At 42.9% G+C, this 27,791-nt stretch overlaps 1 protein-coding gene across 1 annotated transcript; it reads right to left on the bottom strand.

Moving 5' to 3' along the window:
- LOC143138320 (myosin-binding protein C, fast-type-like) lies at positions 1-27,486 on the bottom strand. Its single transcript, XM_076298815.1, has 28 exons — positions 27,444-27,486; positions 26,760-26,780; positions 25,374-25,436; positions 24,708-24,856; positions 22,803-22,920; positions 22,530-22,581; positions 21,725-21,784; positions 21,414-21,583; positions 20,927-21,059; positions 20,406-20,530; positions 19,697-19,802; positions 18,599-18,765; positions 17,382-17,547; positions 17,073-17,179; positions 16,773-16,802; positions 12,099-12,241; positions 11,667-11,826; positions 10,984-11,088; positions 9,901-10,089; positions 9,338-9,472; positions 8,286-8,453; positions 7,986-8,074; positions 7,574-7,769; positions 6,561-6,700; positions 5,452-5,611; positions 4,985-5,121; positions 1,394-1,648; positions 1-72 (listed from the first exon to the last, which is right to left on the bottom strand). The coding sequence occupies exons 1-28, from the start codon at positions 27,484-27,486 to the stop codon at positions 1-3; spliced, it is 3,459 nt and encodes a 1,152-aa protein (XP_076154930.1).
- Between the last annotated feature and the right edge of the window lie 305 nt (positions 27,487-27,791).

Genomic DNA, 27,791 nt, shown 5'->3' with positions numbered 1-27,791 from the left:
TCAGTGCTGGTGCTGCTGCTGCTGCTGTTCGAAATGTCTCTTACTTCCTCTTCTCCTCCACTGGGGGTTGTGCTGAGGAGGTGGGAAAACACCAAACAGGTAAACATAAACAGAAAACAAACAAAAACACAAAACATACTGTACATCGAAACACAAACACTGTGCTTCAGATGTGTATAGACAGTCCCATTAGCTTTTATTTTGCCTCTGTCTGTCTGTCTGTCTGTCTGCTTTCTACTTGTGTGTCTGTGTGTGTTTTCTCTCTCCCTCTCTCTTGAACTCTCTTTTCTGTTTCTCTGTTCAAGCCAGTAACTTCTCTAACAATAGGATTTTTTTTTATTTCTCTCTCTCCCTTTCTCTCTCCCTTTCTCTCTCTCTCTCTTTCTCTCTCTCAGTGTGTCTCAGTCCATTCTTAAACAGACACAGGCATGCAGGCATCCTTCCAAACTTTCCCTGAAAGAGGCTTATGCAGGGTGACTTTCATGCTGCCATTATACACACAAACACCTATCCAGTTATACACTAACCCAATTACACACACACACACACACACACACACACACACACAGACACACACACATTTTGTCCAGGTACACACAAACTCATGCTTGCACTCCTAGCTCCTGGGATTTGGGTAAAGGAGCAAAGGGATACGTTTCTCCCCACGGGGCTATCTGTCACACACACACACACACACACACACACACACACACACACACACACACACACACACACACACACAGTGTTCATCTGGGAAAGAGCCATGTCCTCTCATCCAAGGGTAAGCGTGTGTGTGTGTGTGTGTGTGTGTGTGTGTGTGTGTGTGTGTGCATGCATGGATAGAGGAGAGTTTAGAGAGGGACAGGGAGCAGGGGGAGGGGAGGCAGGGATGCAGTGCTCTGTGTTGGAAAAGGATGTGCTCTCCCCATATCCCCCCACTGCACTGCCCATGAGCACATCAAGAGACATCTGCCATATCATGTCCATCTCTCTCTCTCTCTCTTACATCTGCCATCCCATGTCCATCTCTCTCTCTCTCTCTTACATCTGCCATCCCATGTCCATCTGTCTCTCTCTTTTCCATCTGAGTCTTCAGATCCCTGTCTTTGCATGTCTGTCTTTCTGACTGTCTGTCTGTCTATCTGTTTGGCTGTGTTTGAGGGATTTGTTGAAATGGTTCTAACAACTGATTTGATTTCACAGATTGTTTTGTGAAAAAAATTCTAAATCGTAAGTGTGTCTCTCACTGTTTGTCTTTTTTGTTATATGTTTTAACACTCCCTTTCATTTTGTTATTTTTCCATATAACCTCTCCTGAAATATCACTCAGTAAGCAGAAAATAACACCTCACTATGCTGTAGTGGGGCGTATGAATGCACTACCACAGCACACCAGCAGAGGGGGCTGCCGGACCAGCCAGCCGCGAGGCGAGACCCTCGGAGGCGCCCTTGGGTACTTACGTCTGATCTCCAGTTTGCACTCCACCTCGGCCTGGCCCAGGTCGTTGACGGCCCGGCAGGTGTACTTGCCCCCGTCGAACATGCCCGGCTTGCGGATGTTCAGTGTCAGGACGCCCTGGTTGTTCATCATCAGGTACTTGGGGTCATCGCCAAGGATCATATTGTTCTTCAACCAGATAATCTTTGGCTGGGTGGAGGTAGAGAGAGAGAGAGGGAGGCAGAGATGGAGAGAGAGAGAGAAGGGGGACATGAAGAAAAAAGGGATGTATAGAATGACAGACTGCACAGATATGCACATTTATAAGGAGACAAAAAGGATGATGTAGATGAAAAAGCATGGAAATATCCATAGGAATAGGTCTGAAGAAGAGAAGGAGGTATATGTGAAGGAGGAGGTTTCAGAGAGCCAGGTGTGAAAACAGGTGAAGAGAGGGATAGAGACAGGGGATTTGAGGAGGAGAAAAGAGATGTAGTGAATATGCAGGTTCAGAGAGAGATAGAGGAGAGGGATTTGATTAAAGAGCAATGTATATGTAAGGGGAAAGAGACATACACTGAAGGGATTAGCGAAATGATATATGTCTGAGCGCATGAGAGAGAGAGAGAGAGAGATGGAGAGAGAAGGAGAGTTATTCAGAGAAAGACAGAGGAGAAGAGAGAAGTTAGTGATGAACTCATCACTCTGCTCTGAGTGGGGTGGTGGCTGGGAGGTGGGGGGTCTGATCGCTCCAAATAGTCATTATAAAAACGGAGCGTCCAATTTCATGCGATCTCCTTCCTCAATTTCCATATTAAACGGCTGCTATATGATATTACTGGGCCACCCGATACATCTGCGGGATAATCCGCGTGGCTTATGTTTCATGAGTTTTCGTATCGGGGTCAGAATTAAAGGCTACTTATGCAACGTCAGTCATGAAGCAGTGAAATTAGATCAGCGTGTCGTAACTCAAACCTCTCGAAAGGTTTATTTTGCTCCAGCACCATGCTTCATCCATCCATCCATCCATCCACCCCTTGAGTACACCTGGAGGTCTTGAGTAAAAAAAGGGCTTGATGCCTGTAAATGCTCCTTTTAGAGGGCAATAAATGTTGCAGTCATGGCAGCTAAACAACAACACATAAAACCTCCCTGACGACCCCCTCTGAGATGATCTATGTTTATGATGCCCTGACCGAGCGCCCGTCTGGCGTGGCATACTTGGGGCGACGCCTGCGCACCCTCGCCCTTGACGTGCCCTTCGTTTGCACCGTAAATCACCGGAAGCTGGTGAAAAGTAGCGCGCGAGAGGGGTGTGCGTGTGCCTGCCAGTCACCGCTGATTCCGGGAGCTCCCCACCGCCGTGCCAGAGCAGAGCTGACGGGGCCCCTCCAACTTTCAACAACAACACCCCCCTCCTGAGTTGAACCGCTCCCGTGAGACTTCACTGGGATGTGTCTAGTACCAGCGTTATACAGCGCGACCTGTTTAGAACGTAATGAACCGTGACTCCAGGATCTCCCTGCAACTCTGCCAGCCAGCGCAGAGTTAACGGTCCGTCCAAGTATCAACAACCACTCCTGAGAGACAGATCTCCCTGGTTGTTGAAGACATTTTACAGAGACTGGCCCTGTTGGTTACTCCAGTGTGTTATACTGTATGGCCTGTTTAGAACATAATGCATCAGGCTCTAAGGTGGATGCAAGGAGATGGTGTTTTGCAGTGCACTGCATTAAAGCTCGCCAGGCTCTGAGATGAAATAACATCTCTTTGAACTTACTGCACCACACTGATGAGGACAAAAGCACACCAAGGGAAAACACACACACACACACACACACACACACACACACACACACACACACACACACACACACACACACACACACACACACACACACACAGGCCTTCCTTTACATTAAGTGAGTAAGGCCTGCTGTAAAATAGTAATGAGCTTTCACAAATTCACCACCAAAAGCACATCTCTCTCTCTGTCTCTCTCAAGTCAATATGCTAATGAGCTACACTAGCCTGGAGGTTTACATTATGGAGCAGGCAAAGCATACATGTGCAAATAAAAGCAATTTCATGGACCTTCATCTTATGTTGTACAATGGTTTTCTTTGGAGAATCAATGTGTCTTCATTTGTATTTCTGATGTGAATCATCAAAGGTCTGAGTAGAGTGATTGAGTTCCCTGTACAATTTCTGCTAAAAAAATTATGTTACATCCTACAGGAATCACACTTGGAACACACAATAGTTGCATGATATATCTGTGGTAAAGAGCAGATTTATTAATTTCATACTAAGAGGACAAAATATCCTTCAGCCTCCACAGAAGGCCATACATAAATAATTTTATACGAAATACAAAATACTTGCTTTACAAAATGCAAAGTACTTTTTCTTTTCCATTGCATATAATTATGTGTGTTAGATGTGCTGAGTCCAGGATATTCTATAACATAATTGTATTTATACGTATGTTTATATTTTATGTGTGTGTATGTCTAAAAATGAACAGTGTATGAATGCAGATATTTTCCATAGGGGTGTCGTGATGGGGCATCAGGGTGCCTTTAACTTGGTCGTCCGCTTTGACTCCCAGCCACCAGATCTGAGTGGCCTGACACATGGAGGTGGCAAGACTCTAGGGGCTCACAAAACACACATACACACACACACACTCACACACACACACACACACACACACACACACACACACACACACACACACACACACACACACACACACACACACACACACACACTCACACACACACACACACACACACACACACACACACACACACACACACAGAGAGAGAGAGAGAGAGAGAGAGGTGGCAAGACTCTAGGGGCTCACAAAACACACACACACACACACACACACACACACACACACACACAGAGGTGACAAGACTGTGGGCCATTACGTTTGACATTGCCTCTGAGTAGGGGTTGAGTTGTTTTGAGTTGTTTTGACTCAGTAAATGTGGCATTGCCGTTAGATACGTGTGTTTTGACTGTGTGTTCATGTTCTTTTGCCGTATCACGTGTTTATGTCAGTGTGTGTGTGTGTGTGTATTTGTGTGCCTGTGTCTGTGTCTGCATTTGTATGTGTGTGTGTATTACCCTAGGAAATGTATGTGTGCGTGTCTGTGTCTGTGTGTGTGTGTGTGTATGTGTTCGTGTCTGTGTGTGTGTGTGTGTGTGTGTGTGTGTGTGTGTGTGTGTGTGTGTGTGTGTGTGTGTGTGTGTGTGTTAGTTTGTGTGTGTGAGAGAGAGAGAGACAGAGGGAGAGAAAGATTTTACCCAAGGAAAGGTGTGTATGTGTATGTATGAGTGTTTGTGTTCTGTGCATGTGTTCTCTGTGTGTGTGTTTTGTGTGCATGTGTTCTCTGTGTGTGTGTTCTGTGTGTATGTGTGTGTGTTTGTGTGTTCTGTGTATATGTGTGTGTGTGTGTGTGTGTGTGTGTGTGTGTGTGTGTGTGTGGGTGTGTATATGTTTGTGTGTGTGTGTGTGTGTGTGTGTATTACCCTAGGACTAGCTTTCACTGCACAGCTCATGGCAGCACTGTAGCCTTGAATGACAGATCTGTTCACGAGGGGAGCGGTGAACTTGGGTGGGCAGTTCATATCATGCTCTTTGAAAGGAGGGGGCTTATACTCCAGATCTGGGAGAGAAGGAGAGAGAGAGAGAGAGAGAGAGAGAGAGAGAGAGAGAGAGAAAGAGAGAGAGAGAGAGCAAAATAAGAGAGATAGAATGAGAGAAAGGACAACGGAAAATACAGAGCAAGGGAGAGAGAGAGAGAAAGAACAACGTAAGGGCAATGGGAAGATCAAAAGACTAGCAAAAAAAGAAGAGTTGACAGAAATAATACAGTATCTTCTTAATCATTTCCATCATGATCACTGTAGGTACACACACACACACACACACACACACAGACACACACACACAAGCACACACACACACTCACTCACTCACACACAAACACACACACTTTGTTTGACGATCTTGGCGGTGTCCTTGCTGACTCCTGGGTCGTCGCTTGGGCCGCACATGTTGACACTGAACACGCGGAACATGTACTCGTTCCCCATCACCAGATCCGACGCTGTGCAGTTGGTGCGTCTGTTGTGCTCATACACCGTGAACCACTCCTGCCCAACACACATACACACACACACACACACACACACACACACACAGGCAGAAAACATGTTAGTGTCTGTTAACAGTGCGGAGACAGCAGCACAGAGCTGCTGAGTTATTGTGCCTGATGACACACGACAGGGCCAATAAAGAGCTCCATCCAGTGGGTGTACAGTACGAGTAACCTGTTTGGTGTTGACTGTGCAGACTCAAACCCTCATTGTAAATATGCTCATGGATGTAGTTTTCACATTCAGTCTTCTACTCTAGCCAACTTTGAAAATTGCAATGCTGTAATTGGATCATTCAAAAGATGGCGCTATAGAATAGATTAATGAGAAGATAGTTTCATTTCATAATCTAATCAATCTACGGTAAAAACAATTAGAGCTACAGTCATTTGGGTGATTGGATCTTGTTATCATTTACCTAGAGCTCACAACTTTCTCACTATTCAACATCCTCTCCTGGGGAGAGAGAAACAACATCAGTTGACTTTTAAACCCCTATTTGACATTTGGCAAAAGAGGAAAGATTGTCAAGGTCAAGTTCAATGTCCAGACAGCACTAATAGACTACTAATGAGTAGTTTTGAATATGAATATTCATAAATGTATTTATTTACACTTAATATGGAGTGAATGGGTCACATCACGACCACTTCCGGTTTGGGACAACTCGGTGAAAACAAACACATGGTCATCTGATGTGAATTCCAAAATGGCACCAAGTACTTGCCCATTTAGTTGGGTCATTTTTCTTTGAGCCAGCTGGGGGCCAGTCTGTCAACTTCAGACTGCAACACGTTTGACTTTTTATCTAGCTCATGAGAATAGTTGTATGACATCTTCAATGACCAAATACAACCATGTGGTTTTGTTTTCAGAGTTCTGCCCTTAGACTTTGCTTTATGTCAAGAGGAAATGACGACACGCTATCATCCTTCATGGCCCCTACCATCGTTTTCTTATCAGCCTTCTGGATCAGATAGCCAGTGATTTCACAGTTGCCGTCGTCTTTGGGGGGTTTCCATTCCAGTGCGGCGTTGAAGCCCCACACGTCCGTCACCTTGACCGCAGTGGGGGGACCTGGCTTCTCTGCACTCACACACACACACACGTCATTCAGTTCATGAGTCTCCTGATGTCCAGTTAAAGTCACAGAAACTGATTCATTTGAGTGGTTCTGATATGTACCATACATATGTGCAGGGGCAGTGGTAGCCTTGCTGCCAGAGATATGGCTGACATGGGTGTTGAACCAGTTGCCTGTGCCTGCGTGTGTATGTATATTTATGTGTGTGTGTGTGTGTGTGTGTGTGTGTGTATATCTATATGTATGTGTCCTCGTTAATTTATTTATTAGAGGATAGTCTATTATCTTCATGTAATATATGTACCAGCTGCCAGTGTTTGTGTAAAATGCTTTAAATTGGCCCCTGAGAATGAAATGTGATACATATGAATGTGTCTAGCCTCAGGCCTGCTGCTCGCTGTGCCAGTGTTTCTTGATGTGCATGTCTCAAGGACTTGCAGTCATCGAGAGTGACTACAGGGGGTGCTATATACACGCATGAAATATTCAGTCATATAGTACATTATTAATATCTGTAGAGAGCAAGACTGAGCCATGTAATGCTGACTGCGGGCACCCATGCTGGGTTGGTGACCTGGCCTCCAAAGTATAACCTGCATTTAGTTGATTAAAGGTACTGTTATTGATAAGTGACATAAGATCAAAATGATTACCTTGCAAATATTGATGGCCAGTTAATCAGATGAACTCAAATGTCTTCAGCAACTGGCAAAATCATTAAAGACCACACTACGTTAAAATCCTCAACGTGGATGTCTGTTTTGGCTCATACAGACGCCTCCAGGGACTGCCCAAAAGGTGTGCTTACCCACGACGCGGATGTCTGTTTTGGCTCATACAGACGCCTCCAGGGACTGCCCAAAAGGTGTGCTTACCCACGACGCGGATGTCTATGGTGGCTCTGTCCTCCATGTTCTCGATCTGTAGCACCAGTGTGTATTTGCCAGAGTGGTCTCTCTCGGATGACCGGATGAAGAGGACGCTGTCCACAAATGAGTTGCGCACACCCACCTTCTTAAGGTCTACGGGCTCACCGTCCTTTAACCAGGTAGCCACTGGACGAGGCTTACCCTATACAAATGAATGGTGCACAAAGATACACAAACATAGAAATGAACACGCACACACGCACACACACACACACACACACACACACACACACACACACACACACACACACTTTTAGACATTCATTTAGATCAGAAGAAGTGATCCTTGAGGTACACCAGATGTGGTCACTGTTAATTTGACTTCTATTTTGTCCTGAATCTTTTGTCCTGAACCTACCTGGAAGGGGATGACCAGGTTGATTTGGTCTCCGACCTGCCTGACATATTTCTGTCTGAGGCTCCGCGGCAGGCGAATCTTAGGACGCTCTGTGCGACGCAGCCGGGGAAAAGACACACACATCAGGAGAAAGAAAGATGAAAATTTGGCACTAAATTTGGTACACAATTTGATACACAATATGCAATGCAAAACATCAGTCAGACTTCAGACAAATTCAGGCCCATTTTGCTTGACCCCACACATGAGCTAATTGACCATTTGAACTTTTAAGTGTTGACCACATGCTTGTGACCTCACCCACGATCTCTCTGATAGTGACTGGTTGACCCAGGCGGGCGGGGGGGCTGCGGCCAGCGATGTTGACCGCGACAACGCGGAAGTCCAACTTCTCCCCCGTGGGCAGGTTGCGCACCACAAAGCTCTGCCTGTCCACTGGCTCAGCGTTGGCCACTTGCCACTCAGTGTCTAGAGAGAGAGAGAGAGAGGGAGAGAGAGAGAGAGAGAGGGACGTGAAGAAAAAAGGTATGTATAGAATGACAGACGGAACAGATATGCACATTTATAAAGAGACAAAAAGGATTAGATGAACAAACAATGTCATATCCATATATTTCTATCCATATATTGGAGGAGGTCTGAAGAAGAGAGAGAGAAGACACAGTATGTGTGAAGGAGGAGGAGATTTCAGAGAGCCAGGTGTGGAGGTGAAGAGAGGGATGAATGTGTGAGGGAGGAGGAGATTTCAGAGAGCCAGGCGTGGACACAGGTAAAGAGAGGGATGAATATGTGAGGGAGGAAGAGATTTCAGAGAGCCAGGCGTGGACACAGGTAAAGAGAGGGATGAATATGTGAGGGAGGAAGAGATTTCAGAGAGCCAGGCGTGGACACAGGTAAAGAGAGGGATGAATATGTGAGGGAGGAAGAGATTTCAGAGAGCCAGGCGTGGACACAGGTGAAGAGAGGGATGAATGTGTGAGGGAGGAGGAGATTTCAGAGAGCCAGGCGTGGACACAGGTGAAGAGAGGGATGAATATGTGAGGGAGGAAGAGATTTCAGAGGGCCAGGTGTGGACACAGGTGAAGAGAGGGATGAATATGTGAGGGAGGAGGAGATTTCAGAGGGCCAGGCGTGGACACAGGTAAAGAGAGGGATGCATGTGTGAGGGAGGAGGAGATTTCAGAGAGCCAGGCGTGGACACAGGTGAAGAGAGGGCAAGACGGGGGATTTGAGGAGGAGAAAAGAGACGTGTTGGAGGAGATGGGGAAATGGGAGATATGGCTCATTCACATTCTTTGGCCAGCCACTGTGCGTGTGTGCGTGTGTGTGTGTGTGTGTGTGTGTTAACACACCTCCCTCTTTGCAGTACTCTATGATGTATCCGTCCAGGCCTCCAGCGCCGATTCTCTCGGGGGCCAGCCATTTGAGCGAGCAGGTGGTGTCCGTCACGTCGTTGACCATCAGCCTCGTGGGCTCACTGGTGGGTGCTGCAGGAGACACAATCCTCACAGTGAGTTATTTACACTACAGTATGTACACAGTCCATATACTGTAGCTACCATGTAGATTACAGAGCGTCTAAAGCTGGTACACACTACTGTGCTGGAAGACTTGAGCTGATGTCTACAGTAGGATGACATTTGAAGATGAATTGTGAGAGTTCAAAAGGTTACATGACTCATAACTGGAGCACTGTTTCTGATAGTATACCACATGCAATTGGGCTTGATGTGCGTATGACTGTGTCTGTGTGTGTGTGTGTGTGTGTGTTTAAACAGAGATAGATAGCTAGAGAGAGAGAGATAGAGAGAGAGTAGATGGGTTCCAATATGTGTCCCCACGTCTACAGTAGTCAGAGTACACACTGACCAGAGATCAGTATGTGTGTGTATGGGTGTGTATACTGTGATCTCACCAATTGGCATGAATGGTTTAGAGTTGAGGCTAGGCTGTGACATGCCGATGCTGTTAACTGCGAAGACCCTCATCTCATAGAGGACCCCCTCAATCATACGCTTAGCCTCGTATGTGGTCGACTCATAGACGTCGAAGTTCAGCTTTGTCCAGCGAGACGAACCCTTCTTCTTCCTCTCCATGTAGTAACCTGAGACAGGCGGTGTGGAAGTTAAACATATTGATTGCTTTAGATTCAATTCATCCATTTGTTATCATTATACAGTACAATATACAATGTAATGTATAAATGCAATGAAAGATGATATTAACATCTAACAAGAAAGGCACAAAGTAGCAAATTGTGATATGAAAGGAGTGGCAAGATGGTTGTTGAGACAAAAATACACTAACTCTGAAGCTGCTTTAAGCAACATTAGCAATTCTTGCTAACTTCTACCAGAGCCCCAATTACAGATTCTCTGATTTACTATGCTGACCCACAGAAGCAAGTGATGTATGCACTTCTATGTGCAGTGAAATTATTGGGGGGCAGACATGCCTATCCCAATAGATGCTGTCTGATTGGTTTATACAACTAGATCGTGTTTCAAACCTCTATTCCCATCATGCTCTGTTTCCATGGTGGTTACCAGTGTGCCAACTAGATGCTAATAAACTGTAAGCAAAGCTCACAATGACTTTAATGCCAATTTGCTCACATGCATGACCTACAGTACAGTATATCAGCACGTGGTCTTACACATGGTCAGACATCCCAAATCTCATTTCTCTCCATCCCTCTTTCATGACACCCATTCCACACCAGGTCCTTCAGTGGCAGCTATTTAGATTGTAGTCACATGGCCAGTGTGTTGTGTGCAGTATGGGGACCTCGGAGTGTGTGGGCCTAATTGGCTAATTCTCATAGCAGAGCCTGATTTGCATAATAGCTTTTATCCCTTGGGTGGTGGTGGGTAATGTGTTAATGGAGGCAGGGGGTGGAGAGGGGGTGGCAGTCTACCAGTGATTGGTTGTAATTAGTTGGTGGTGCCAAGGGAAGAATGGTGTGTGTGTGTGTGTGTGTCCGTGTGTGGGGGGGTACCTTTGATAGGCACGCCGCCATCGATTTTTGGGGCTTCCCAGGTGATGGTGGCACAGTCCTCTCCCACAGCAGTACATTTCACATTTTCAGGAGGATCAGGGACATCTATAAACACACACACACACAACACACATATAGTAACACACACACACACACACACACACACACACAGAAACATTTAACATAATAACATGCACCGGTATTTGGTCTACACAGATTGCTGTGTGTTATATGGTGCCATTGAAAATGGTTTCTTCTGACAACTAGCTACTAAACAAGTCACCTGATGCTATTCACTTTTTGGCACAAGAAAGTTGACATACTTTCCTCTAAGTGAAGCAGCAGAGGAAAATCTCAAAGGACTTACGTGTGTGTGTGTGTGTGTGTGTGTGTGTGTGTGTGTGTGTGTGTGTGTGTGTGTGTGTGTGTGTGTGTGTGTGTGTGCAACTGGGTTAGAGTACATTCTAGTAAGTGTGTAACTGGATATCTGTTTGTGTTTTGCATGGTAGCCTGAAAGTCACCTTGCATAAGCCTCTTTACCCAGAGAGTAGGCCTCTATGTGTGTGTGTGTGCCAGTGTGTGTGTGTGTGTGTGTGTGTGTCTGTGTGTGTGTGTGTGTGTGTGTGTGTGTGTGTGTGTGTGTGTGTGTCTGTGTGTGAGTGAATTTGTCCACAGAATCTGACCAACGATCTTGATGTGGATGTTGGCCTTGTCCTCTCCGGCGGGGTTGGTGACGGTGATGCTGTAGTTGCCCTCGTCCTCCCTCTCGGCCCCCTCAATCACGAAGCTGCTCAGGCCAGTACGGGACTCCACGCGAATACGACCCCCTTCTGCGTCAATCAGCTGATTCATGCATGCATAGACACACCCACACAAACACACACACACAATTGACACACACACACACATACATACATACATACATACATACATACATACATACATACATACATACATACATACATACATACACACAAACACACACACACATATCATGGTGGTTATCCAATGTTGTAGAAGATATTTCTGTGTCTGTGTGAGTGCATATGTGTGTGTGTGTGTGTGTGTGTGTGCGTGTGTATGTGTGTGTGTGCGTGTCTGTGTGTGTGTAGCACCTTATCTCCCCTCTTCCACTGAACAGTGGGAGGGGGGTCTCCTGAGATCTCCGTGTCAAGGCGGAGCTTATTGCCGGCGACAACAATAATCGTGTTCTGAGAGACCATTTGGCCAGTGACGTCCAGATGAATCTTAGGAGGCTCTGGAATTACACAGAGAGAGGTGAGGAACAGAAAACACATGATGAGAGAGAGAAAGAGAGAGAGAAAGAGGTGAGGAAAAGTAAACACATGATGAGAGAGAGAGAGAGAGAGAGAGAGAGAGAATTTTCAAAAAACTTTTATTACAAAAGTTCAACATAAAAACATTGTGTCATGAGTGTGAATAAATCACACTAGATTAAAAAAACACACTACAAGTGTGAAAAGCTAAGTTCATCATTTACAACTGAGCATAAGACTCCATTTATACACCAAATACTTTCAAACATTGTTACATTTTCAGTTGCTTTGTAAAAGTGAAAGTCTATTTGCAGTCCAGATTTAAACCATTACAACATCCTGATTTTTGCCCATTTTCAACTTTATTCTTTCTGCTCAAATAGATGGCCATTTTAGCCTGACCTAGAATGAAGTTCAGCAACTGGCAAACAGTTCTGCGTTTTTAACATAACGAAAACCAAAAATGAAAATCTTATCTGAAAATGTCTCATTGAAACCAAAAAAAGTCTCTCCAATGCATTAAACAATTCCACCAATCTTGAACAATGCATAAAAGCATGAAAAACAGTTTCTCGCTCAAAACAAAATGGACAATTTTGACTCGTCTCACGATTTAAAACAAAAATAAATGCATTCACAGCTATAATTCCATGTATAATTCGCCATTGCAGGTCCCCAATTCGTTTAGCTAACGGTGGCTTGTACAGTGCTCTCCACTCTGGTTTTACCTCATTACCCAACCCAAGTACAGAGCGCCAAGGAGTGTCAACCTTCTGTTTTAAACCTTTCTGATGAAAATTTTTAACAAAAACATTGTAAAACACTCTACCACAATTCCCATAGAAAGACAGAGGTTCAATGTCATCTAAGAAATGACCAGTATTCTCACCAAACTCTGGAGTTAGCATAAGATTAGGAAAAGGGTCACTTTCATTTGCCCAAATTTTCCCTCAAAGTAGCCCTTTAACAACATCTTCTCCTCTGCTGTAAGTGAAGAACAACATCTCTGCAACAACTGAGAGACAACACGCTTTGACCTAATATTTAAAACACTTGCTACATTTTCACATTTTTTAAAATCCACGCCAGCTACATCTAGTAATTGCCCAAAAGTGAATAGGCGCGACTTTAAGAGAACTTCAGACATTGCATTACTGTTATATGTTAGGTCTACCCGTGTTCCATAAACCAGAGGTTCTTTTAAAAGCCAAAACACAGAGGTTGTTCTTACAACTTTCTGCACCTTAAATAAACCCCACACTTTGAACAGATTTTTATAGAAAATTGGCAGTTGTGAGGTATTCAATCTCTTGGGATCGATCCATGAAGAACAGAGATTTATCCATGTCCAATTCTCCAATAGTTCTTAAAATCGCAATAGCCACAGGTTTCCATCTCAAGTCTCTTTGGTCAGTTAGTAGTTTTTGAAGAAATTGCATGCGAAAGGCTGCCGTTCTACTTTGTACATGAACTAGGCCTTGTCCTCCTTCTTCTCTTGGCAGATAAAGAACACCTTGTGGAACCCAATGCAGTTTATCCCAGAAAAAATCTAATAGCAATGATTGAACTTTTGCAAGTAAATGTATAGGTGGGTCAACACACGCTAATCTGTGCCATAAAAAAGAGGCCACCAAATTATTAATCACTAGTGTGCGCCCTCTGTATGACATTTGGGGTTTAAGCCACCTCCATTTATCCAAACGCCCTTTTACTTTGTCAACAATCCCCTCCCAGTTCTTTTGCACATAACAGTCATCTCCAAGAAAAATCCCTAGATATTTAAGACCATCCTTTTTCCATGTTAAACCACCTGGCAAACTTGGTAAACCCTCCTCCCATTTCCCAACAAAAAAGGCATCACTCTTTGACCAGTTAATTCTGGCTGAAGAGACAGTTTCAAAAACCAGACACTTCAACCAAAGTATCAACATCACACTGGCCACTGACCATCAAGATCACATCATCAGCATAAGCTGAAAGGCAAAAGGTATCATTGGAATTTGGAATGGATATCCCTTTTAAAGTATTCCTAAGTTTTTGCAATAAAGGCTCTATCGCAAAACTATAAAGAATACCTGACAAAGAACATCCTTGTCTCACCCCTCTTAACACCTTAAAGGGAGAGCATAAGCCACCGTTAATTTTGAGCATACTTTCAATGTCCTTATACAGTACTTTTATTTTATCTATAAAATTTGAGCTAAAACCAAATGCATTCAGAGTTTTCCAAAGATAGGAATGCTCCACTCTATCAAAAGCTTTCTCTTGGTCAATAGAGATAAAAGCTGTGTTTAGACCAAAGACCTTGGATGCATCTAAAATGTCTCGAATCAATGATATATTATCAAATATTGACCTGCCAGGAACACAATAGGACTGATCAGGGTGAATAACTTCTTCCATGACCTTACCCAACCGGGTGGCCAGTACTTTAGACAGAAGCTTGTACTCCGAAGCAAGCAAAGAGACTGGACGCCATGACTTTATGTCACTAAGATCTCCCTTTTTAGGCAGAAGGGTAAGGACAGCTCTTCGGCAACTCACTGGCATCAGCTCTCCGGCTAAGCTGTCATTAAGCACCTCAAGCAAATCCTCCTTCAAATCAGTCCAAAATGACTTATAAAAGTCCATTGGGAGTCCATCCAATCCAGGCGCTTTCCCAGTCTCCATGCTTTGGAGGGCCTTTTGCACTTCTTCCAGGGTTATCACCCCACTGAGCATCTCATTAGAACCATCTGATACTTGAGGAAGTCCCTCAAAAAAACTCTGTTCAGCAACTATGTCCTCTCTATACTCACTAGTATAGAGTTTGGCATAAAAGCTGAAGGCCCTCTTACGAATGTCAACTGGATCTGACAGCAAAGCACCAGTTTCAGATTGTAAATTGTGAATCATACGTTTTTGTCCATTCTTTTTCTCAAGATTAAAAAAAATACTTAGAGGGTGCATCCATCTCATTCACACTTTGGTAACGTGATCGGATCAAAGCCCCTTGTGTTTTCAGCCCTAGCAGGTCAGACAATTTAGTTTTCTGTTCAAAGAGTTTATCTGCAGTCGCTCTCATATTCAGGCTCATCCACATCAGTGTCTACGGGCCCATGTCCTGATTTTTTTGCGGGCTTTGTCTTAAGGCTCATTTTTCTTTTAATGGGTTTCTTAAACACATTTTGATCAACATTTGACACAAAAAGATCCTCATCAAGGCTCACGTCATGATTTACTTGTAGGCCTATATTAACCTCTTCGCTTTCAATAGAAGTGGTTTCGTTGCTTACATGGGGTTCATTGTCAGAGTTATCCTGACCTGCCTCATCATGATTTTGTTCTCCTACCACTGCTAACGGAGCCGGCCCAACTGGACCCGCTCCCTCAGCAGTGGAGGCTTGTGCTTCTGTTCTAGAGACTTCGTGATTTTGAAAAATTTCTTCGTTGTTCAGATTTTCAGATGATTCATTAGAATCACTTGGCATTTCGCCCTCGGCCTGTGCACCATCATGTGTCCCTCCTACCTCTGCTGACGGAGTCGGTCCCACCGGACCTTCTCCCGCAGCAGCGGCGGTTTGCGCTTCTGCACTAGGCTCGGCGCCACTGTCGCAATTTGCTTTGGTACTCTCATTGTGTTTAGTAGGCCTACTTGTTCCCTTTACGGGACAAGCTCGAACAGTGTGTCCTGCTTTACCACAACCAAAACAACGCATTGAATCGGTTGACACAAACACAGTATAATCAAACTCATCAACTTTGAACTTTAGCGAAAGATTTAAATCCATATTGTGATTGTTTAAAATCACGTAAACATAGCGCCTGAAAGACACAACATGTTTGACGAGCTCAGATTTGGTCCCAATCAGCATTTTCTTAATTGGGGATACCAGTTTTCCATATCGACACAATTCTCTTTTTAGCATGTCATCAGTTATAAAAGGTGGTACATTAGATATTGTCACCTTTCTAGCAGGTGTAGAGAGAGGAAGGACAGGAGTTAACAAGCCGTTCACAGACAAACCCTTCTCTACTACCTCATTTGCCTTAGCTACAGAGCTCAGAAATAAAACAATGGCATTGTTCATTCTTGAAGCTGCAACCACATCATCGTGTCCTACAATGTTGCCTACCGCAATACTACACTCGTCTACGCTTAAAGACGATAACACTTTAATTGCGTGGCGACGAGTGAGTGTATCAAACATTTTGAAACCTGGAGCCGCCATGCCTCCCAGTTTAAACACTGGTCTCTGGCGACCCACGAAAAACAGAAGCACAAGACTAGGAGGCTCTATTCTTACCAACAATTAATTAATACACAAAAAAGATAGAAAGAAAGTTAGAAAATAGAGAACGCACTTTCAGGCCACAGCGGGCACAACTCACGCTCACACAGACGCTCCTTCCACTCACTCCCAGCATGCACTCCGACAGAGAGAGAGAGAGAGAGAGGGAGGACAGAAAGGACAAGCTATCAGAGGCAAGGGAGACCATGGCACTGCATTCAGGTTAGATGGCATAACTCACCTTGCCTTGGGACATAGTCAACCTTGATCTCTGTAGGGCAGGAGAAAGAGAACAAGTTATTACAAAGTTATTTATTATGCCATATGATCAACAAGATGTATAATCTTAAACAAATTCACACAATTTTGAATATGCTGGTATCATGAATCTAGAAGACCAAATGCATCCATTGGAACTAGTCATTATATGCTAGCTTGTGAGAAAAGGGAAATAAGGCTGTCCAAATCATTATGAATTAACCATTAGTGAACGATAAAGTAAATCCTGATCCTAATATGAGACACTCTCTCTCTCTCTCACCCAGGAAGTTGAGCTTGGCTGACAGTGAGAGGGCGTGGCCATCTGGAACAAAGGTGTAATCTCCAGCATCCTCTGGCTTCACATCATCGATGGTGAGTCGGTGGAACCTAAAACACACACACACACACACACACACACAGAGTGTGTGTTTGTAATATATGTGTGTGTGTGACACAAGATGCATGATGCCATTTAATACCAGGTGTTTGCATCAGTGGAGTAAGAGAGAGAGAGAGAGAGAGAGAGAGAGAGAGAGAGAGAGAGAGAGAGAGAGAGAGAGAGTGTGTCTTAAGGTGTACAGTACATTACCTGCCAATATGGGACATCTTGATGCGGTCGCTGGGCAGGACCTCCACGCCATCCTTGAACCACTTGCCTGTCACCTTGTCATCAGACACCTCACATTTGAACATGGCTTGCTCGGCCGACTTCACCGTAAGGTCAGCCATGTCCTGCAACACTTCCAGCTCCTTCTCTGTGGACGGGACACACAACAGAGGGGTTTACGCAGGTTACACATACTTATTATCCAGCTCTTCACAACGCTCCATTGACTTGAATGGGAATTCTCAACGTTCTACCGGTCAAATATATTCATGTAATTACCGTTGAAAACATAATGACCACTGTCAGTGGCAACGGGTTTTGTGCTTCTGATTCACGTCTTTTCATATCACTACGCAAGTAGTTTGGTCACTTCTTGCAATGGAACTTCATTCAAAAGTGAAAGCAGACGGTTGATCAGCTGTGATTTATAGAATGTTTGATTTCAGTTGAGCGTGTGTTGCGAACTATTTGTTTCTCAGCAAAAGCCACAACAAAACGGTAACAAATCAATCAAAAGACATATCATGTGAAGTTTCTTTTTCTTGTGTTGACAAGTAGCCGGATAATAAGAGGGACAATGTATAGAAAGCTGGTCATTGCCGGGAAAATAAGTCCCTTCTGGGCGAAGCAAGACCCCTCTGCTGCTCGTCGGGGTCCGGTTTGCCCTGTCGGGACTTATTTTCCCAATAATGACCGGCGTTCTATACATCATCCCTTACATGCCATTTTACGTCAGTTCATTGATTCAGTAGTAAAACGGAGCAAGTGTGTGCATATCCACAAAACTCCTCAGGTTCAAGACAGAGAAAAAACAGATCTGGTCTGCACACTGCATGGTTCCAAATCATTATCCATGTAAAGAAGAGAAAATGCAATAACAAAACTCTTATATCTTGGAGCTCTACAGTGTGCAGACTTTCCTTTTTACATTTTCAGAAGTATTCCAGAGTATACAGAGCAGATATAAAGGTAGACATAAGGTACTGTACATACTCATTTTCATGGATTAAGCCTAGTGTTGGACTAAAAGAAAACTTCAGGATGAGATTTCCATAAAAAAAAAAAAGATTTTAGTCCAGGACTAAATCCATGTATGGGAAACTTACTATGTAAAGCGACCTTGGGTTTGAGAAAGGCGCTATATAAAATAAACGTATTATTACTCTCATGTATTCATTCAACAGAACAAAAGATGGCACCTTCCACTTCCAGCTCTCCCTTGGTGTGGCCTCCGTTAGTGAAACAGTGGTACATTCCGATGTCGTCGAGGGTGGCCTCCTGGATGATGAGCCAGTGGCGTTTGCCGTCCTTCTTGAATCGAAACTTGCTATCTTCAGTCCTCACCAGCTCCAGATTCTCAAAATACCTGATAAGGGTAGACAGAGAGCAGAGCAGGTGCAGATCAACCAGAGGTGGCAGCAGGTGCAGACAGGCTTGTAGGGCCTTGTTTACTGCACAAGGACTAAGTCCAGTCAATGAAGTCTTCAATGAAGATCACAGAGAAAAAAAAAAGATTTCAGTCTAGGACTAGGCTTAAAGGAACCGTATGTAAGAAATGTAATTCAATTAATCATAAAATGGCCCTGATTTGTCACTAGACATTAGGAAATCATGCTAATTTCAAATACTTATATCACTGACAACAGTAGTCCGGCCAGGATATCGTCATTTAAAAAAGTGAAGTTGCAGCCCTCAACTGATGTTGATGTTTACATATTTGTGTTTTAGCCTGATCCGCCACCCTCCACCTATCTAGTAATCACAAAGTCAGTAGTGTTTCGGCATCTGGGTTGCCAGCTCTGCTCTAGTTACCACATCTGCGGTGTACACCGCTCTACAGTATTTTCAAAGTGATTGTAGTACCAGTTTTGGCCAAAATCCTACATACGGTTCCTTTAATTCAAGTACTCCGCTTTGTGTCATGGAGTTCTTTGCCTCTGCCTCATCCATTAATTAACAACTGACCATCAAGCATGACAGCAGTAGCCGTGAATGAGAAAGACTGCCATCAGCAGGACACGTGAATGAGTTAGAATTGACCATCAAGGATTTATTTTGGTAACATTGTACATAATGTACGGGGAAAATCAGAAAATATGCATGCATCATGAAATGGTTGATTTGACATTAGTTTCCATGATCTAAGAATTAAATTCTGTGGTGGAAGAATCAAAGAATTTAAAGAAGTGAAGAAGAACTGGAGGGACTGTATGTTTTATGTAGATGATGATGCAGTACTGCAGTACTGGTGGAGGGACATCACGAGTATGATGGAGTGATTCCGATTAGATACTGACCACATGACATGAGCGCCCTCTTCAGACACCTCCACCTCAAACTCCACCCTCTCCCCGACTGTCACGTGGTAGTCATCCATCAGTTTGGTAATGGTGATAGGAGGCTCTGCAGAAGAGATAAAAACCATCATGCCATCTCTTTCCCTCTCTTTCCTTCCTTCCTTCTCTCTCTATCTCAGTTCAGTTGAATGCACAAATCAGTCATACCAAGGTTGTACAATAGAAGAAACAAGACAACTAAATGTCCATGTGTAGGCTTACATAGACTTGCATAAAATCTCGTTTTGCATAAATTCTCTCTCTCTCTCTCTCTCTAGCTTTACAAACAGCATTCCATCTTCTCTCTCATACCTCCCTCCTCCATTACTTTACAACCATCTTCTCAACCCTTCCATAATCAACAACAACCATCCACAATCATCTCTCTCTCTCTCTCTCTCTCTTTCTTTCTTTCCAGGCAATTATTACTCCCACTCTAGAGCTTTGACTGAGTTCCACCATAGTCTATGCCTTTCTTTGACTCATTTTCTGAGTCTGACTGACTGTCCAGTGCTTCCCAGGTGGATGGGAAAGTCTTTTTTATCTACATCTCTGTTTCGGCATCATCTCTCAAGCGTTTCAGTAAATTGTTGCTATCTGATGATGAAATCGGACCCCAATCCTCCCACAGAAATAACGGGAATGGCCCCCTAGTGGTGAACTGCGGTACCTTTGACGAAGACCTCAGTGTAGCTCTTGTCAGTTCCACACACACACTCATAAGCAGCGTCATCAGCCAGGGAGCATTTGTTGATGGTCAGGGTGCGGAGATTGCCATTGGCCTCCATGATATACCTGACAAAACAGCAAAACATTTACTCTTTTGAACAAATGAAACAACAGATAACCCTTCTTCATTTTATTTGTTTCCTTTTAAACATTTTAGATTGACCAAACTCTCTTAAATGATTGTGATGATTCTCATCACAAAAACGTGTTATGCTAATCATGTGTGTAGAAGTATTGTATGTGTGTATGTATGGCATGCCTGTGTTTCTTTATAAGTGTGTGGTTGTGTTTGCCCATTTGCTTGCTTTCGCATGTATAGGCATGTGTGTGTGTGTGTGTGTGTGTGTGTGTGTGTGTGTTTGTATGTGTGTGCGTGTGTGCGTGTGTGTGTGTGTATGTGTGTGTATTTATGAGTATCTTTGTGTCTGCAGATGTGTTTGTCCTCAGTTTCAAAGGACGCACTTGGCTGAGGGTTTGATCTCCTGTCCATTCTTCAGCCATTTGACTTGACAGTTGGGGTCAACCACCTCACAGGTCAGGACAATCTTTTTTCCCTTTTCCACAGAGTAACAATCTTCCAACTTCTTAATGAAGGCTACAAGGAAAAACACACACACACACACACACACACACACACACACACACACACACACACACACACACACACACACACACACACACACACACCCAGGATTAAGAGCTTACACAATTTGCACAAACACATACAGGTACACACTTATAATGTACACATGTCACACTTGGAAGTACATACACACACAGACACACACTTCTACATTCAAGTAATATAAAATAATAGCCTTTCTCTGAACCTCTACTTTTTTCTCACTTTCTATCAGGCAGACACACACACACACACACACACACACACACACAGGCACACCACATACACCACGTATATACGTTCATCTCTTTCCCCCTCTAGACTTACCATCGCTGATCTTGGGCACGACCGTCTTCATTTTCTTGAGGCGCTTGAGCATGCCCCTGAGGTCAGTGATGCCGTAGTCGAAGGCGATCTTCTCGTACTCGCTGGGGTGGGCCTTCTTTAGAATGTCCCACACATCCTCTTTCTCCTCCTCCACGGGCTTCTTCTTCTTCCTGATGGAGAGAGAGAGAGAGAGACAGAGAGACAGAGAGAGGGAGGGATATATGACATCTTTCTCAAACATGCACTGTCTGAATGTTCATTCTGACTTCCAATGAGACAGAGAGAAGGAGGGAAGGAGTTGTGAATCGTACTTCTTGACGGCCTTGAGAAGAGAACTGAAGTCCAGTTCACCATCATCCTCTCCAGCACCTCTGCAGGGGAACAGAGAGAGAGAAAGAGTGAGAGAGAGAGAGAGAAGACATATAGAAGAGAATAGAATAGAATAGCGATTTATTGTCATTGCACAGTAATACAATTAAATTCAGTGCACTCACATATTGAAAAAAGGTAGCATAATAAATAGTCAGTAAAATAATACTGTACATTCTCATTCATTCATTCATTCAGTACATTCATGTCGTCATACACTATACCATCAACTCAGAGCCACTGTATGCAAAGTAGTGCAAAATACATAAAGTTCAGAGCATTGCATGAGGTATTGATGTAATTGATTAATGCTGACAGATATCAGTGGGTTTGTTTTCAGGTCAGAGTTGAGTATGGTGATAGCTTTGGGATAGAAACTGTTCATGAATCTTGTGGTGCGTGTTCTGATGGGCCTGTAACGTTTCTCTGAGGGCAGCAGTTCAAACAGATAATTAGCAGGGTGGAATGAGACAGACAGACAGACAGATAGACAGGTGGACAAACAGATAGACAGATAGATTTACATTTACATTTATTAATTTAGCAGACACTTTTATCCAAAGCGACTTACATATGTAAATTATATTATTATAGAGCCACTGTCCCCAGTGCAGCCAGGGGTGAAGTGCCTTGCTCAAGGGCACAACGGTGGAAGCCAGGAATTGAACCCACAACTTTCAGGCTACTGCATGCTAGCCCAGCTAGATAGATAGATAGAAAGATAGAAAGAAGGTAAACGAGACTCACTCTCTTTTGAAAGCAGACAGGACATCATGTTGATGATCCCCAGTGTCAGCCGCTGTTGGTGATGAAAAAGAATAAATCAACAAAAGACTAAATGAGTTTGTATGAACATGTCATAATAAATTCTAAAGTGAACTGATGTAGTAGGGTGTAGTAGGGTGTGTGTGTGTGGCTACTGTATGTATGTGTATCTCTTGATATATTTAATGCTCATATTATGTTGTTCGTTCAACATATCACAACAGTGTGCACATATGTGTATCTGCATTTACTCACCCTCTACAGAGACCTCGAAGGTGGTGCTGTCACACTTGTCTTTGGACGCCACCTCGCACCTGTAGCCTCCGGCATCTGCTGCCACCACCTTAATGATCTTCATCTCATATGTGTAGATCTATGAGGACCATGGCTCTCAGTTACTCAACACTCTTCACATCAGTGACTGAATGGGTGGGTGTGTGTGTGGGTGTGGGTGGGTGTGGGTGTTGGGGTCCTGTTCATGTGTGTTATATACTGTATGTGTTACAGTTTTCTCTCAGTCACTTTGGCACAATTCTCAGATCCAAATTGAATTTCTCAAAACTGTTTGCTCAAACTCCATATTATCACTCGTGCACATCATTAAAGCAGTTTCTCCCCATCTTGAACAAACAGCAATGCTTTTGTACATCACATAGTGCAACTGATTTTGTATAAATGTTTGCTGTTACATTTTCAATTGTTAATGTCATGTCAAAATGCACTATACTGGTGAATAGTCCTACCCCATAAAACAAATGAGCCGTATTTCATTGCTTGAGTCATTACTTGCAAATGTGTTACAGTAAACTAGCTGTCATATCTAGTTGTTATAGTCTGTCTAGCATATATAAATGTATGTGACCTGACAGACAGGAACGTCAGGATGTATAGAAAGATGTACAGTGGTGCACAGCTCTGACCCAGGGGTGTTTCACTGTATATTGGTATACTATACTTCATTTGCACAATGCTGTAAAAGCTTTTGCTTTCTTTATACTTTCAGAATGTCTGTCAACAGTAAAAACATTGAAACATAGGGCTGCAGTTATTGATTCTTTTTGGAATAGAGTATTTTAGAGATTATTTCATTGATTAATCGGATAAAAAACATATTTTGCATTACTAAGTGCAATTTATTAATATGCACAACAAATGTCATGCTGTAAACTAGCATAGTCAGTTTAAAGTAAATTAATTAGGGCTGTCAATCGATTAAAAAAAATAATCGAATTAATTACATACTCTGTGATTAATTAATCTAAATGAATCGCATATATCATTTTTGCTGTGAAAGTATTTTAAATATTTAAATTCAAATTAATCATTGAATATTCAGCATTAGTGACATTAAAGTTCAAAAACTCTTTTATTATTATTTTCACTGTTCAAATAATGGCCATAATAATCTATGATATGACCTAATATGCTGAGGAAATAAATTCAAAAGTGCTTCGGGAAGAAGTTGTTTTTTTCACATACAAGGCATTTCAGGCCAGATATAATACCTATACACTATTTCTTTGCATTGATGTGCGACTTTAGAGTTGACGAACTGCAGTGATATGCAAATTCCTTGCTGCAGACATTGTAGAGGAATTTATTTTAATCAACACTTTATTTTTATCAACACCATCAGGCTGTAAATGTTCCAATCAATGATCTCGGCAGCACATTTTCTTCTCTCTCCTTCATTTTACAGTCTAATGATTACTGACTAGAATGGCTCGGGGTCAAAGGTCATACGGAATCGATTAATCTGCGCTATTTTTTTTAATCAGTTATTTTTTCTGAAATTAATTAATCGAAATTAATCAGTTATTTTGACAGCCCTAAAATTAATATATCTGTTTTATGTAGATTTGTACATCTGCGGCATTTACCATGACTACCAAATAACTGCAGTTTTGATGTAATGCAGTTATTTTTTTGTAAGGGCTGTAATAATTATGTCTGGGGTAGGCCTATTTGATGTGATAGCCTAACCTAACACCGGAAGTATGTATGTGTGTGTGTGTGTGTGTGTGTGTGTGTGTGTGTGTGCGCGCGCATGAGACGAGATGAGTGTGAGTTTTTGACACACACAAACACAAACTGACACACGCACACACACACACACACACACACACACACACACACACACACACACACACACACACATACCTTGGAGTTCCTGTCATAGGTCTCCTTGAACTGCAGGTGCTTCCCAGCCTTACTACCAAGATCCAACCACTTCCCTTTCAGCCACTTTGCGCTGGGCTTAAACCTAAGAGTAGTTGCGTCCACCTTTGCTACAAATGTTACGTCAGTACCTGCACACACACACACACACACAAACACACACACACGCACACACACACACACACACACACACACACACACAAACACAGACACACACACAAATAAATACATACTTTGTGTTCGCATAAAATTGTACTGTCAAATTATTGTATGTTGTGTTTTAGTGGCATTGCTTTTGTGTTTGGCTGGGTGATATGTGATACAGTATATTGGGTGAAGTATGTGATATACTGGGTGAAATATGTGATATATTGGGTGAAGTATGTGATATACTGGGTGAAGTATGTGATATACTGGGTGAAGTATGTGATATAGAAATATGTGATATATTGGGTGAAGTATGTGATATACTGGGTGAAGTATGTAATATACTGGGTGAAGTATGTAATATACTGGGTGAAGTATGTGATATATTGTGTGAAGTATGTGATATATTGGGTGAAGTATGTGATATATTGGGTGATATATTGGGTGAAGTATGTGATATACTGAGCAGTGTACAGAGGGAAGTGTTCATCTCCACCATACCTGCAATGGCCACCACATCCTGTGGTCTCTCCAGAAACATGCCAGTCAACGTTGGAGGTGGCTCTAAAATAGGGATGATTGACAGTTTCAGTCTAAAGACCACAAAATATGGACACTACGACTAAGATGCTTAACATGGGCACGCACACAAACACACACACACAAAGATATACGTTACACACTCAGAGACAGATGTATCCTGCCACTGTAAATAATCAAAACAAATGACTGTACAAAAAGTCATTGTATCATTTTTTTACAGTCAATCTAACACACACACACACACAAACACACACACACTCACTCATACAACCTTCTGAGCCCGCAGACGGGTCTGGCATTTGGTAGGACCAGGGTGACATTAGGAGGACAGGAGGCCCTCATAGACATTTGGCAGACACATAGAACATGGTAACCAACATTATTGTTAATGCAGGGCCTAACATGGTATTCTTTCAGTTTCTAGCGTTGCCCCTGGGCAGGATAATAGGAAAAGCAACTCTGAAGACTCTGACTACTGTTACTGCACTAGTGTATGTGTCTGTTTTTCCAATAATAATAATTTAAATGGTCTGTTTCACCAGCTTGCCATAGTACTCCCACATACACACGCAGAAGCATGCGCACACACACACACACTCCCACAACAAAATAACACACACACATACACAGACACACATACAGACATGCATTCACATTATTTGGCAACCCAGACTCCTTATAGAGTAAATACACTTCATTTTTAAACAGGCCAATTCATCAGCAGTTTCTCTTTGCAAACAACATGAGGGATGCTTCATGAGTCTATATGCAGGACAACACAATTCAATACACTACTCCCAAACTCATTCACTTGTAGGCATGTAAGCCAAGAGACGCTCCAGTGCTGGACAACACCACCAGCAGTCCCAACTCAATTGGCATCCAAAGTCCAAAAATACTGCACTTCCCATGAGGCCTCACTCAATCTCCAACCCAGTCTTGGCTCATCAACATTTCCAACCGTGCATGCCATTTCACAGAGTCCAAACTTACACTCTCACCCGCAACAATTTTTGATCACTTCCATTCCAAGTATTCTAATTCTGTCCCACTCCATATTTAGCCCAAGGGGCATGCCATTTCCCCTCTCCAGACTCTCCCATACCTAAGTCAGCACAACCCAAATCACGGATGTGGTACCACTTTTAGCAAACATTTCTTCCTCACTCTAGAATATTTCATGTCACGTGGACCCAGGACCCCAAATCATTCCAAGTGATTCCATCTCCATTCCTAAACCAGCATGCCACGCTGCATCCGCACCATCAGCATTCCCGGCGGAATTCCACCAATCAGCATTCCCAGTAAAGCAGGCCTACGTGCTCAGGGTCAGATTTAACTCACCTTCCACCACCGGTGGCTCCTCTGCGCAACACACAGAAGTATTATTTTTGTTTAAGTTTCGAGCTCTTCATGAGATAAAGCTAAACTTAAATATTTCTTGTTAAACATGCGTATACATGTACATGTTGTAAAACGTGTTTTGAGGGATTTTTAATAGAATTCAGAGACTACGTATGTGGCCTACAGTACATATACTTTGGAAGTTGAAATTGTTTGTCTGTCATGATTCAGAATGAACTAGAGAAGACCGTTGCAGACCCTGAACTTTCCATTTTGAAATGAACACCAAAGTCTTTTTTTTTTTTTACTAAAATCTAATTAAACAGCACCTTACATGTTTGGTCAACACTGTAGTTTTTCCATACAGTGGATTCTTCAACAGTGTGCTATTCTCACCTATATTTTTCCAAACAAGAAGGCCTACATACATAAATATATTTTTCTTCACAGTGCGCTTTTTGAAACTGTGTTTTCCCTAACTGTGTAGTTCTCCTAAGAGTGTAGTTGCCTAACAGTGTAGTTCTCCTAAGGGTGTAGTTCCCCTAAGAATGTAGTTCTCCTAACAGTGTACTGTAATTCTCATTACAGTGTAGTTCCTCTAAGAATGTAGTTCTCCTAACAGTATAATTCTCATTACAGTGTAGTTCTCCTAACAGTGTGGTTCTCACACTGTTGGCCTCTCACCTTCAACTGCCGGAGCCTCTGGGGCATCTGATTGGAGCCACATTAAACCACATTTAAGGGACAGTTAGTCAGGGGAATGGACTCTTACAAATGACACATTATCAACCCCTCCTTTTGCAGCTTCATATAATTACTGTACTCTGTATTTACCTGGTAAATATACTATATACTTAATACTATAAAATGAAGTATATTACCACAGTAATTACCACAGGTAACAATTAAACAGAGAAACTACACTTGAAATACTACGAAAGAATACTAAGAATCTACACTTATCCATAAATTATAACAAATTATTTGGTAATTATGAAAGGTCATGTGGATAAATGTACATCACTGCTCATT

This window comes from Alosa pseudoharengus, unplaced genomic scaffold, assembly GCF_046254945.1.
Source record: "Alosa pseudoharengus isolate Yale_2024_CS ecotype anadromous, Long Island Sound unplaced genomic scaffold, YU_APseudo_1.1 YU_APseudo_1.1_scf_21, whole genome shotgun sequence".
Taxonomy (NCBI): Eukaryota; Metazoa; Chordata; class Actinopteri; order Clupeiformes; family Clupeidae; genus Alosa; species Alosa pseudoharengus.
Note: the sequence above shows the minus strand (reverse complement) of the source record. Positions and strands in the feature narration are given on the sequence as shown.

Bases quoted from the DNA above. Each gene is read 5' to 3' on its own strand.
- LOC143138320 (XM_076298815.1), bottom strand. From the start codon at position 27,486: ATGTGGCTCCAATCAGATGCCCCAGAGGCTCCGGCAGTTGAAG. The intron at 17,548-18,598 runs GTGCCATCTTTT...TCCCGTCCACAG, and splicing joins GGGAGAGCTGGAAGTGGAAG to AGAAGGAGCTGGAAGTGTTG. The intron at 7,770-7,985 runs GTAGGTTCAGGA...TCATTTGTATAG, and splicing joins ACCTGGTCATCCCCTTCCAG to GGTAAGCCTCGTCCAGTGGC.